This window comes from Trachypithecus francoisi, unplaced genomic scaffold, assembly GCF_009764315.1.
Source record: "Trachypithecus francoisi isolate TF-2019V2 unplaced genomic scaffold, Tfra_2.0 Lachesis_group13, whole genome shotgun sequence".
NCBI classification, from domain to species: domain Eukaryota; kingdom Metazoa; phylum Chordata; class Mammalia; order Primates; family Cercopithecidae; genus Trachypithecus; species Trachypithecus francoisi.
In genome coordinates, this window is record NW_022681458.1 from 39,916,327 (window position 1) to 39,929,728 (window position 13,402).

The 13,402-nt window shown below is 35.3% G+C and overlaps 1 protein-coding gene across 3 annotated transcripts in view; it reads left to right on the forward strand.

Annotated features, from left to right (window-relative positions):
* Nucleotides 1-13,402, forward strand: part of C2CD6 (C2 calcium dependent domain containing 6) — a 187,074-nt gene that overhangs the window by 117,647 nt on the left and 56,025 nt on the right. For all 3 annotated transcript variants that reach the window (XM_033230701.1, XM_033230702.1, XM_033230704.1), the window contains exon 14: nucleotides 12,999-13,056. In XM_033230701.1, coding sequence (XP_033086592.1) covers nucleotides 12,999-13,056 — 58 coding nt within the window. The remainder of the gene's footprint in view (nucleotides 1-12,998; nucleotides 13,057-13,402) is intronic.

Here is a 13,402-nt window from a genome sequence, read left to right on the forward strand (position 1 = left end):
TACTAATTTACATTACCACCAACAGTGTATGAGGGTTGGCCTTTATCCACATCCTCTCTGGCATCTGCTATTGGCTGTCTTTTTTATAAAAGCCATTTTAATGGAGGTGAGATGATGTCTCATTGTGGTTTTGATTTGCATTTCTCTGATTAGTGATATTGAGCATTTTTTCACATACTGATTGACCATTTGTATGTCTTCTTTTTTTGCTTGTTTATTCAGGTCATTTGTCCATTTTTAAATTTGATGATTTGTTCATCTGCTATTGAGTTGTTTGAACGCCTTATATATTCTGGTTATTAATCCTTTGTCAAATGAATAGTTTGCAGATATTCTATTCTTGAGCTGTCTCTTCACTTCATTGTTTCCTTTGCTGTGCAGAAGGTTTTTAGCTTTATGGAATTTTATTTGTCTAGTTATGCTTTAGTTGCCTGTGCTTTTGAGGTCTTGCACAAAACATCTTTGCCTAGACCAATGTCTTGGGGTGTTTCCTTAATGTTTTCTTCTAGTAGTGTCATAGTTTTAGGTCTTGGATTTTAGTCTTTATTTTGATTGGATTTTTGTATGTGGTGAGAGACTAATATCTAATTTCATTACTCTGCATATAGTTATCCGGTTTTTCCAGCACAATTTACTAAAAAGATGTCCTTTCTCCATTGTGTGTTCTTGATACCTCTGTTGAAATGAGTTGACTGTAAATGCATGACTTTGTACCTGGATTGTCTATTCTGTTCCATTGTTCTGTTTGTTTTTTTGCCAACACCAAGTGGATTTGGTTACTATAGTTTTGTATGATTTTTAAAATCAGGTAATATAATGCCTCCCACTTTGTCCTTTTGTCTCAGGGTTGCTTTGGCTAGTTGGGATCTTTTGTGGTTCCGTATACATGTTGTTTGTTTTTTTTATTTCTGTGGAGAATGTCAGTTTTATAGGAATTGCATTGAATCTTTAAGTTGCTTTGGGTAGAATTGTCATTTTAAAAACATTCTTCTAATCCGTGAGCATGGAATATTTTTCCAATTTTGTGTCCTCTTCAATTTCTTTCATCCATGTTTTATAGTTTTCCTGTACAGATCTTTCACTGAATTGATTAATTGAAGGTATTTTATATTCTTTGTAGCTATTGTAAGTGGGATTACTTCCTTGACTTATTTTTCAGATTTTTTGCTGTTGGCTTAAATAAGTGCTACTGATTTTTGTATGTTGATTTTATATCATGCAACTTTACTGAATTTATCAGTTCTAACAGTTTTTTGGTGGAGTTTTTATGCTTTTCTACATATAAGATCATGTTTGCAAACAAGGCAAATTTGACTTCTTCCTTTCCAATTTGAATGCCCTTTATTTCTTTCTCTTACCTAATTGCTCTGGCCAGGACTTACAGTATTATGTTGAAGAAAAGTCATAAAAGCGAGCATCCTGTCTTGTTTCAGATCTTAGAGGAAAGGCTTTCAATGTTTCTGCCATCAGAATGATGCTAGCTGTGGGTTTGTCATATATGCCTCTATTATTTTGAGGTATGTTCTTTCTGTATCTAGTTTGTCAGGGATTTTTATCATAATAGGATGGTGGATTTTATTGAATGCTTTTATAGCATCTGTTGAAATCATATGATTTTTATTCTTGGTTCCGTTAATGTCATGTATCACATTTATTGATTTGTATATGTTGAACCATCCTTGCATCCCTAGGATGAATCCCATTTGATCATGATGAATGATATTTTTAAAGTGTTGTCGAATTCAGTTCGCTAGTATTTTGTTGAGAACTTTTTTACCTATGTTCATCAGTGATATTGGCCTGTAGTTTTCTTTTTTCATTGTGTTCTTGTCTGATTTTGATATCAGGATGATGCTAGTCACATAGAATGAGTTTGTAAGTATTCTCCACTCTTCAATATTTTTGAAGAGTTTGAGTAGAATTATTACTAGTTCTTCTTGAAATGTTTGGAATTCAGCAGTGAAGCCATCAATTCCTGGACTTTCCTTTGTTGGGAGACTTGTTACAGCTTCAATCTTGTTACTTACTGTTGGTTTATTGAGGTTTCCCATTTTTTTCACGCTTCAATCTTGGTAGATTGTATGTGTCCAAGAAGTTATCCATTTCTTCTAGGTTTTTCAATTTGTTGGTGTATAGTTGTTCTTAACAGTGTCTAATGATTCTTTGTATTTCTGAGGTCTCAATTGTTATGGCTTCGCTTTCATTTCTAGTTTTATTTAGGTCTTCTCTTTTTCTTAGTCTCACTAAAGGTTTGTTGCTTTTGTTTGTCCTTTCAAAAAGCCAACTTTTTGTTTTGTAGACTTTCTGTAAAGTCTCAATTTCATTAGTTTTTTTCTCTGATCTTCATTGTTTGTTTTATTCTACTAATTTCAGGTTGTTCTTGCTTTTCTAGATCCTGCTGCTTGGGAGGGTGGGGTGGCTTTTAGTGGCAGCAGCCACAGGTGTATCGGTCTCAGCATCAACAGCCTACAGCCATGGAAGCTGCAGGAGTCTGTTCTTGGTGCATGTAAAAATGTGTGGTGGCTCTGCTGCTAAGAGCAGTGGGATCACTGCCATTGGCTCATGCTTTGGCCCTAGTAGCAGCAGCAAGCCACAGTGTTGGCTGTGGATGAGAGATGTCAATGAGGCTCCAGGGATGTGAAGATGTATGGGCTGTTGGGCCTCAGGGCAGTCTGGTAGGGGCTGGGCTCTCAAAATAGCACCTTGCCATAGCAGCTTAGGATGTGTGGGACCCAGTGTGAGCTCCCTCTATGGGGCAATGCCGTTGTGCATTCTCCAGGCAGCTCCTCCTGTTAGTCTCAGGGCATGTGAGGGTCAAAGGGCTCTTCCTTGACTAGGATTGCAGGACTCCATGGTGGGAGTGGGAATCTCTCACTTCCCCTTTCCACACATTGGGGAACCTTTGCAAGTCCCAGCCAATCCTGGCTGAGCTGGCTGCGTTGCTTCCCTCTCCTTCCTTGCTTTAGGTGTTTCCTGTAACTTCTCTGTTGAATTCCAGTGTTCTGTCTTAGATGATCTAGTCAAAGCATGATTATCTACTCACTGTTTTGGTTCCTCTTTTTGAAGGATATGAATGTACTAGAAGTCTCTAGTCAGCCATCTTGAAGTTCCTGAGATTGGTCTAGGTTTTACAAATATACATATTTAATCAATCACCCTTTACCTTCTAACAATAGCATAAGAACCTTATAACAGTATACTCCCAATTCCTCCCTTAAATTTTTGTGTTATTGTCATAACATTTGCTTTTACATATACTAAAAATTATAATACGTGTCTCCTTTGGGGACTAAGTTATCTTTTTGCTTTAGACTCTTAGTTACCTTTTAGAGTAACTAAAAATAACAATAATGTCTTTATATTTATCTTCACATTAATCATTTTGGAGATATTAAGTTATTTTCATATATATAATTTCTGGCTATAATCACATTTACTCTGGCTGAAGAACTTCTTTTACGCAGGATATTTGTTCTGGTTAAAAGAGGTTCATTTCATGTAGTGTGGGTCTCCTAGGTTTTGTTTGTCCGAAAAGCACTTTATTTCTCCTTCATTTTTAAAGGATATTTTCTCTTACATAGAATTCTGTGTTGAGATATTTTGTTTTGTTTAAAGATGTCACTTCCATATTGCCTGGCTTGCATAGTTTTAAACAAGAAGTCTGCTGCGGTTCTTGTTTCCTTTATATGTAATGTGTCTTTTGTTTCTGGCTGTCTTCAAGGTTTTTTCTATTTATGTTTGGTTTTCCACAAGTTAAATAATATATATCTAGGTGTGTGTGCATGTGTGTGTGTGTGTTTGATGGGTGTGTATGCAGGATATTTTTTCTGCTTAAGGTTCTCTGAACTTCTTGAATCTATGGTTTGGTGTCCTTCATTATTTTCTTAAAAAACTCTCAGCCATTATTCCATCAAACGTATATTTTGCCTTGTTCTCTCCTTTCTCTTCTGGGATTCCAATTATATACCTCTTAGTCATTTGATATTGTCCCACAGTTATTAGTTATTGGGTGCTCTATTCTGTGTTGTTGTTGGTGGTGGTTTTTTGTTTGTTTGTTTGTTTGTTTGTTTTTACTTTTTTCCACTTTGTTTTTTAGTTTGGGTAATTTCTACTGATACATCTTCAAGTTCACTGATTATTTCCTTGCCTGTGTCTGCCTCTTGAGCCCATCAAAGACATTCTTGATGTCAGTTACTGTGTCTATTTCTGTTATTTCATTTGTCACTCTATGTCTCCATTTTCTTCTAAAATTCACCTTCTGTTCATCTAGTCATCCACCATTTTCATTAAAGACTTTAATATATTAATCTTAACTATTTTTAAATGCCTGTTGGTAATTTCAACAGTTGCCATATATGTGAGATTGTTTTTTTTTTAATGCTTTATCTCTTAATAGTGGATTTCCTTTTCTTGCTTTCTTGCGTCTTATAATTTTTTTGTTGATAACCAGACATCCTATATAGAATACTACAGATTAAGGTAAAAAGCATTCATAGTAGGAAATGGATATGCCTTTTCTTTCCTCATGTGGGGAATTAAGTCAGTTTAGTAAGGAGTTGAGCTGGGTTTGGGCTCTGTTATTGTTCTCTGTAGTGCACCACTGATTTTATATTCCTCTAGCATTATCTTGTGCTTAGAGTGGGGTCTAATTTGCTGGAGAGATTTTTTAAATGTTCCTGTTCTTCCTGCAGCTTCTGGCTTTCTCTGTGCATCTCAACCTCAGAGAGCTTTTCTTTCTTCACTCTTATCTCTTCCTCAGTACAGGACTGCTACTGCTTAGTATTGGGTTTTAAAGCCTGGTACTGGGAGGTACAGGTTCTCTTTTGTCCTGGTTGTGCCTCTGTCTTGGGTAAGCTCTGTCTTTTAGTGTCTAAGAAATGAGCAACATTTCTGCCTCTCTCTTATTATAGGAGACATGTAATGATCTGGAAGCAGAATGGTTTCCTGCCTTTTCCCCAGGGGTAGGTCTTCATGTATGCATTGGGTACAAAAGGGTTTCCACTATCAACTTCAGCTTTAGCTTCCTAGAGAATGATGCGGGTGGGGTTTCCCATTCTCCCTGTGGCAGGTAGGTGCTCTGCTCCTCTGTCTACACTCTGATGGAGACTTCCCTTGGCATCCTACCTGGTCTCCAATATTTATCGTAACAACCAGTGGAAGGCTGTGGAGAAGGTCTGCGAGTCAGCACAAAATACTGTTGTGTTTGCGGCTACAAGGGTTTTCATATTCTAACATTAGCCTACCCTCAGCCTTTAACAATTCTTTACAAAATTTATCTGATTTTTTTTTTTCTTTGAGTCTGGCTGTCACCCAGGCTGGAGTGCAATGGTGTGATCTCGGCTCACTGCTACCTCCGTGTCCCTGGTTCAAGCCATTCTCTAGCCTCAACCTCCCGAGTAAGTAGCTGGAGTTACAGCCCACCACCATGCCCAGCTAATTTTTGTATTTTTAGTAGAGACGGGGTTTCACTGTTTTGGCCAGGTTGGTCTCAAACTCCTGACCTCAGGCAGTCTGCCCGCCTCAGCCTCCCAAAGTGCTGGGGTTACAGTTTGAGCCACTGCGCCTGGCCTTGAATTCTTCTTAGTTGCACGTTTGGTGAGCCTGTCTTTTTCCTGTACTCTTGTTGGATGAGTCAGTGCATATATCCCATCTATCCTTGGAAGTGCTTGTACTTTCTTAGATTTCAAGTTAATTGGTTGCGCTGTAAAGACAGTTCTCTGATGGATTCAAAGATGTTACAATTTTGTAAATTGCCCAATATTTTATTGTTAGGGTGGGAGCTGTGGTATTTTCAACTTTCTGTGTCTTATGAATAAGCTTGGAAGTGCCAAATAGTTGTTTTTATATTTTCCAAGAATTCATAGTTGCAGTCCTTGAGAGAGTAGGTCTAATACAAGCTATTCTTCCATTACTAGAAATGAAAACTCTGCCGGCCCTTCCTCCCACCCTTCCTCCCGCCCTTCCTCCAACTTTTTGAGGTAAAATTCACATAGCATAAAATTAACTAATGAAAGTGTAAAATTTAGTGGCATTTAATATATTCACAGTGTTTTGCAAATACCACTTCTAATTAATTCCCAAATATTTTTATCACCCCAAAAGAAAACCCTCTACCCATTAAACAGTTGTTATCCATTCCCTCATCCCCCAAGCCATTGGAATTACCATTTTGCATATGTCTCTATGGATTTACCTGTTCTGAATATTTCGTGTTAAATAAATTGTACAATGTATGACCTTTGTGTCTGACTTCTTTTACTTAGCATAGTGTTTTTAAGGTTCATCATGTTGTAGCAGGTATAAATACTTCATTCCTTTAAAAAATTTTTTTAACTTGACTATTGTATACATTTATGGTGTACAACATGATGCTTTGAAATATATATACAGCTGGGTGCGATGGCTCACGCCTGTAATCCCAGCACTTTGGGAGGCTGAGGCAGGCAGATCATGAGGTCAGGAGATCGAGACCATCCTGGCTAAGACAGTGAAACTCTGTCGCTACTAAAAATACAAAAAATTAGCTGGGCATGGTGACACACACCTGTAGTCCCAGCTACTCAGGAGGCTGTGGCAAGAGAATCACTTGAACCTGGGAGGCAGAGGTTGCAGTGAGCTGAGATCACGCCCTTGTACTCCAGCCTGGGAGACAGAATGAGACTCCATCTCAAAAAAAAAAAAAAAAAAAGTATACAGTGTGGAATGGCTAAATCAAGCTGAGTAACATACACTATTACCTCATATATGATTTTTTTTTTGTGGTGAGAAAACTTAAACTCTACTCTTTTAGGAATTTTCTAGTATACAATACATTGCTATTAGTTATAATCCCCATGTTGTACAGTAGATCTCTCAAACTTATTTTTCCTCTCTCTCTGAAATTTTGTATACTTTGACCAACACCTCCCCAATTCCCCTACCCTCCAGCCCTGGTAGCAACCAACATTCTACTCTTTGCATCTATCTGTTCACCATTTATAGATTTCCACTTATAAATGAGATCATGCAATATTTGTTTTTCTATTCTTGGCTTATTTCACTTAACATACTTTTCTCCAGATTTATCCATATTGTTGCAAATGACAGAATTTCCTCCTTTTTAAAGGTTGAGTAGTATTGGATATATATAGCATATTTTCTTTATTCATTCACCCATTGATGGACGCTTAGATTGATTCCATATCTTGGCTATTGTGAATAATGCTGAAATAAACATGGAGTGCATATTCCTTCAACATTTTATTTCCTTGTGGTATATACCCAGTAGTGGGATTGTTGGATCATATGGTAGCTCTACTTTTAGTTTTTTGAGGAATCTCTATGCTTTTCTTCATAATGGCTGTGCTAATTTATATTCCCACCAATAGTGTAGCAAGATTTCCTTGCTCTATATCCTTGGCAACATTTGTTATCTAATCTTTTTAATAATAATAGCCATACTAACTGGTATGAGGTGGTATCTCATCATGGTTTTAATTTGCATTTCCCTGATGATTAGTGTGGTTGAGCACCTTTTCATATACCTGTTGGACATTTGTATGTCTTCTTCGAGAAATGTCTTTTTTTTTTGAGACGAAGTCTCGTTCTGTCACCCAGACTGGAATGTTGTGGCATGATCTTGACTCACTTGCTGCCTGGGTTCAAGCGATTCTCCTGCCTCAGCCTCCGGAGCAGCTGGGATTGCAACCGCCCACCACAGGCTATTTTTTGTGTGTGTAGTTTTAGCAGAGATGGGTTTCACCATCTTGGCCAGGTTGGTCTTGAACTCCTGACCTTGTGATCCACCCGCCTCGGCCTCCCAAAGAGCTGGGATTACAGGTGTGAGTCACCGCGCCCAGCCAAGAAATGTCTGTTTTAAGTCCATTTTAAACTTGAGTTGTTTTCTTGTTATTGAGTTCCTCATATATTTTGGATACTAACCTTTATCATACGTAAGGTTTAATAATAATTTGTTTTCCATTTTGTAGATTGTCTCTGCTCTGTTGATTGTTTCTTTTGCTGTACAGAAGCTTTTTAGTTTGATGTAATCCCATTTGTCTATTTTAGTTTATTGCCTGTACTTTTGGGGTTATGTCCAAAAAATTATTGCCCACACCAGTGTAGTTTTAGAATTTCTGGTCTTACATTTAAGTCTTTAGTCCATTTTGAGTTAATTTTTGTATATGGAGTAAGATAAGGGTCCAGTTTCATTCTTCACCATGTGGATACCCAGTTTTCCCATCACCATTTATTGAAGGGACTGCCCTTTCCCCATTGTATGTTCTTGGTACCTTTGTTGAATATCAATTGACTGTAAATGCATGAATTTACTTCTGGGTGCTCTATTGTATCCATTGTTTTTTGTGTCTATTATTATGCCAGTACCATGCTGTTTTGATTACTATGGCTTTGCAGTAAATATTGAAATCTGGTAGCCTCTAGTTTTCTTTTATTGCTTTGGCTATTTGGGGTCACTTATGCTTCCATATGAATTTTAGGTGTGTTTTTTCTATTTCTGTGAAAAATGTCGTTGGAATTTTGATTGCAATGCCTTGAATCTGTAGATTGCTTTGGGTAGTATGTACATTTAAGCAACATTAGTTCTTTGAATTCATGAACACAGATATCTTTCCATTTGAGTCTTCTTCAATTTATTTCATCAATGTTTTATAGTTTTTGGCATACAGATCCTTTACATTCTTGGTTAAATTAATTTCTAAACGGTTTTGTAGATATTGTAAATGGAATTGTTTTCTTCATTTTTTTAAAGAGAGTTCCTTGTTAGTATATAGGAATGCAACTAATTTTTGTATGTTATTTTATTTCTTGCACCTTTACTGAATTTACTTATTAATTATAACAGTTTTTTGTGACATTCTTAGGAATTTCTTAAAATATAAGATCATGTCTGAAAACAGTTTAACTTATTCCTTTCCAATTTGGATTTGTTTATCTTCCCCTTACCTAACCACTCTAGCTAGGACTTCTAGTATAGTACATTGGAGAGAAGTGGGAAGAGTAGACATCCTTGTCTTGTGCCTGATCTTAGAGGAAAAGCTTTTAATTTCACTGTTGAGTATAATGTTAGCTGTGAGTCTGTCATGAAAGTGTGTTGAATTTTGTCAAATGCTTTTTCTGCATCTATTGAGATGACCATATGGTTTTGTCCTTAATTCTGTTAATGTGTATACATTTATTGACTTACATATGTTGAACCATCCTTGCATCCCAGAGATAAATCCCACTTATTCACCGTGAATGATCCTTTTAATGTGCTGTTAAATTCAGTTTGCTAATATTTTGTTGAGGATTTTTACACCTACATTATCAGGGATGTTGACATAACTTTATCTTTTTGCAGTGCCCTTGTCTGGATTAAGTATCAGAGTAGCACTGTCCTTGCAAACTGAGGTTGAAGGTGTTTTCTCCTTTTTAATTTTTTGGAAGCATTTGAGAAGAATTCAAAGTAGTTCTTGAAATGTTTGGTAGAATTTAGCAGTGAAGCCATCAAGTCTTGGCATTTCTTTCACAGGAGAGTTTTTATTACTGTTTCAATATCCTTACTCATCATTGGTCTATTCAGGTTTTCTGTTAGTTCATGACTCAGTTTTGATAGGTTGCATGTTTCTGGGAATATATCCATTTCTTCTAGGTTATCCAACTTATTGATATCTAATTGTTCACAGTAGACTTATAATCCTTTGTGGTTCTGTGATATCAGTTGTAATGTCTCCTCTTTCATTTCTGATTTTGAGTCTACTCTTTTTTTTCTTAATGTAGTTAGAGGTTTGCCAGTTTGATTTTTTTTTCAATAAACCAATGCTTAGTTTCATTGATCTTTTCTACTTTCTTCTAGTCTCAATTTTACTTGTTTCTGCTCTGATCTTTATTATTTCTTCTACTAACTGTGGACTTAGTTTGTTCTTTTTCTATTAATAGTTGCTTTAGATGTAACATTAGGTTGCTTGAGATTTTTCTTCTTTTTTGATGTAGACATTTTTTGCTATAAAGTTTTCTCAAAGAACTGCTTTGCTGCATACTATAATTTCTGGTATGTTGTGTGTCTATTTTCATTTGTGTCAGGATATTTTTATAATTTCCTATTTTAGTTTCTTCTTTGACCCATTAATTGTTCAGGAACATGTTTAATTTCCACATATTGGTAAATTTTCCAAAATTTCTCTCGTAATTCATCTCTGGTTTCATACAATTGTCATCAGAAAACATAGTTGATATGATTTCAATCTTACATATTAGTTAAGGTTTGTTTTATGGCTTGACATATGATCTATCCTGGAGAATGTTCTGTGTGTTCTGGGAAAGAATGTATATGCTGCTGCTGTTGGGTGGAATGTTCTGTACATGCCTTTTAGTTCCATTTGGTCTAAAGTGTAGTTCAAGCCTAATGTTTCCTTCTTAATTTTCTGTCTGAATTATCTGTCCAGGGTTGAAAGTGGGGTATTACTGACGTCCTCTACTATTTTTTTTTCTTTTTTTTTTAAACTAGTCAAGTGAAGCAGCTGGAGTGGAGAAGAAACAAAGGAATCTGTAACTGGTTGTGATCAATTAAGTTGTAAGCACCATTACACTCAGACCAGCCTGAAGTCCTCTACTATTGTTGTATTGTAGTCTACCTCCTTCTTCAGATCTATTAATATTTGCTTTATATTTATTCTAATTTTGGGTGCATATATATTTACAATTGTTATATTCTCTGATGAATTGACCCTTTTATAATTATATAATGACCTCCTTTGTCTCTTTCACAGTTTGTGACTTAAGGTCTGGTTTCTTTGGCATAACTATAGTTACTCCTGCTCTTATTCCCATTTGCATGGAATATCTTTTTACATCCTTTCACTTTCAGTCTATGTGTGTTCTTAAAGGTGAAGTGGGTCTCAGGTAACATATAATTGGGTCTTGTGTTTTTAAACGATTCAAGTCATTCTATGTGGTTTAATTGGAGAATTTAATCCATTTACATTCAAAGCAATTATTTATAGGTAAGAACTTACTACCGCCATTTTGTTAACTGTTTTGTGGTTGTTTCGTAGATCCTTTGTTTCTTTATTCCTGTCTCCCTTTATTATTGGATGATTTTTTTATAATATATGCTTTGAGTACTCACTTTTTATCCTTTTTTAATCTACTATGGATTTTGCTTTTCATAGTTACCATGAAGCTTACATAAATTACAGTTTTAACAGGCTATTTAAGCTGATAACTTTGTATTAAAAAAACAAAAAAACTATGGTTTTTCCCCACTTACCTCCATTTCCAGAGTTCTTTATCTGTTCATATGTGTTCAAAGTACTGTCTAGGGTCCTTTCCTTTATCCTGAAAAACTTCCTTGGCAATTCTTTTAGGGCAGTCCACACCAGGGCAAACTCCCTAAATATTTTTAATCTTAGGGATTAACTTAATTTCTTCTTCATTTTTACTAGTTATATGATTCTTGGTTGACAGATCTTTTTGTTTTGTTTTGTTTTCAGCACTTTGTCATTCCACTGCCTTCTTAAACAGTTTCTGATAAAAATTGATAAAAATTGGCTGGTAATCTTATTGAGGATAACTTTTTATATAAGTCACTTCTCTGTTGCTGCAAATTCACTCTTCATCTTTTGGCAGTTTTATTATATAACATGTCTGCTGTGATGCACTTTGAGTTTATCCTCATTGGAGTTCTTTGAGCTTCTTTGATGTATTGATTTATGACATTCATCAAATTTGGGAAGTGTTTGGCTGTAAATTCCTCAAATATTCTTTCTTTCTCATTTCCTGTGACTCTGATAATGTGTATATTGGCACACTTGATGATTGTCCTGTAGGTCATTTAGGCTCTGTTCATTTTTCTTCATTCATTTTTTTTTCTGCTTCTCATTCTGGATAATTTCAAATGTCCTATATTCAAGTTCACAAATTCTACATCCTGTCTGCTTTAATCTGCCATTGAAGCCCTTGAATAAATCTTACATTTCTGTTATTATACTTTCTACTGTAGAATTTATATTTTTAAAATTTATTCTTTATTGACAGTCTCATTTTTTGCATACATTATTTGCTTAGTTTCCTTTTGTACTTTGTCAGCTCTTTAAGCATATTTAGGAAAGTTGTTTTAAAATCTTTGTCTAGTAAGTCCAAAGTCCTGGCTTCCGCAGGAAAGATTTCTGTTTTTTTGTGTGTGTGTGTGTGTTTTTCCTGTGAATGGGACATATTTTCTGTTTTTGTACGTCTTGTAATTTTTTGGTGAAAATTGGGCATTTTAAATATTATAATGTGGTAACTCTGAAAATATCCCCCTTCCCCAGGGGTTGCTATTGTTGATCGTTGAGGGCTGCAATTACCTTTTTAATGACTTATGTAAACTATTTTTTGCAAAGACTGTATTCTTTGTTTGTGGTGGGTCTGTGATCTGATCCATCATCTAAGTGATCAGCCAGTGAACTGACAGAGCTTTCCACAAATACCAGAATTCATCCACCCCCTTTTTTTTTTATTAAGCAGTGCCCTGTTAGCTGCAAGTTTTGGATTATATTCTGGAGTTCTGAGATCATTGATCTGTCAGTCATTGACAGTTTATATTTATTTCCGTGGAGAGACTGATTTTTGGACATCCTATTCCATCATTTTCTATGATGTCACTTACATCTTCTTTTTTGATAAATTTTTTCTTTGATATTAATCTTTTTGTTTTCATATATTCTTTAAATTACTATTTTTGTTTCCTGGGGCTCAGGGAATAAGAGGTTCATGACATGCGAAGTAATTATGTGTTTTCTTTTAATGCTTGACGTTTCCTAACTTGACAACCTGCTAATACATTTCATCCATGCATATATCTCACTATCTCCCAGTTGCACAGATTAAATTGTAAATAAATTCTACACCTTATATAAGAGAAAGCAAATTTAGAACATTCAATCTCATTTTATCATTTATAACCAACAATAATACTAAGTTTAAAAACTATATTGATATTTAATTATTTCTATTCACTTTCTCTTCTGTTTTAATTTCAGGATCCATATTTTCCACCTCAAAAAATGAGTGAATATGTAATAGACCCTCATTTTGTAGGTAAGATGTTATTTATATATAAATTATTGTAATTTTCATAAATTTATTCAGTGAAATTGGGAATATGAATTCATATAAAATAATTACCATCAAGACCTTCTTTCAAAAGGTAAATTACACGATGATGACTTTTGATTATTGGCATGAAAACCTGTGGAATTATAGTGTCAGCAGAAAATCAAGGAAAGCAAAATACAGGTGGCCTTAAAATCTGGAAACCTAGATATTTTACCAGTTTTATGATATTAGTAAACCAATTATTACATTTATTTATCTGTGTTTCCAAACTTTTTGTTTGCACCATGAATCTTTCTAGTCAGAAGTTTTCTCTAATTCAAGAAGTTGT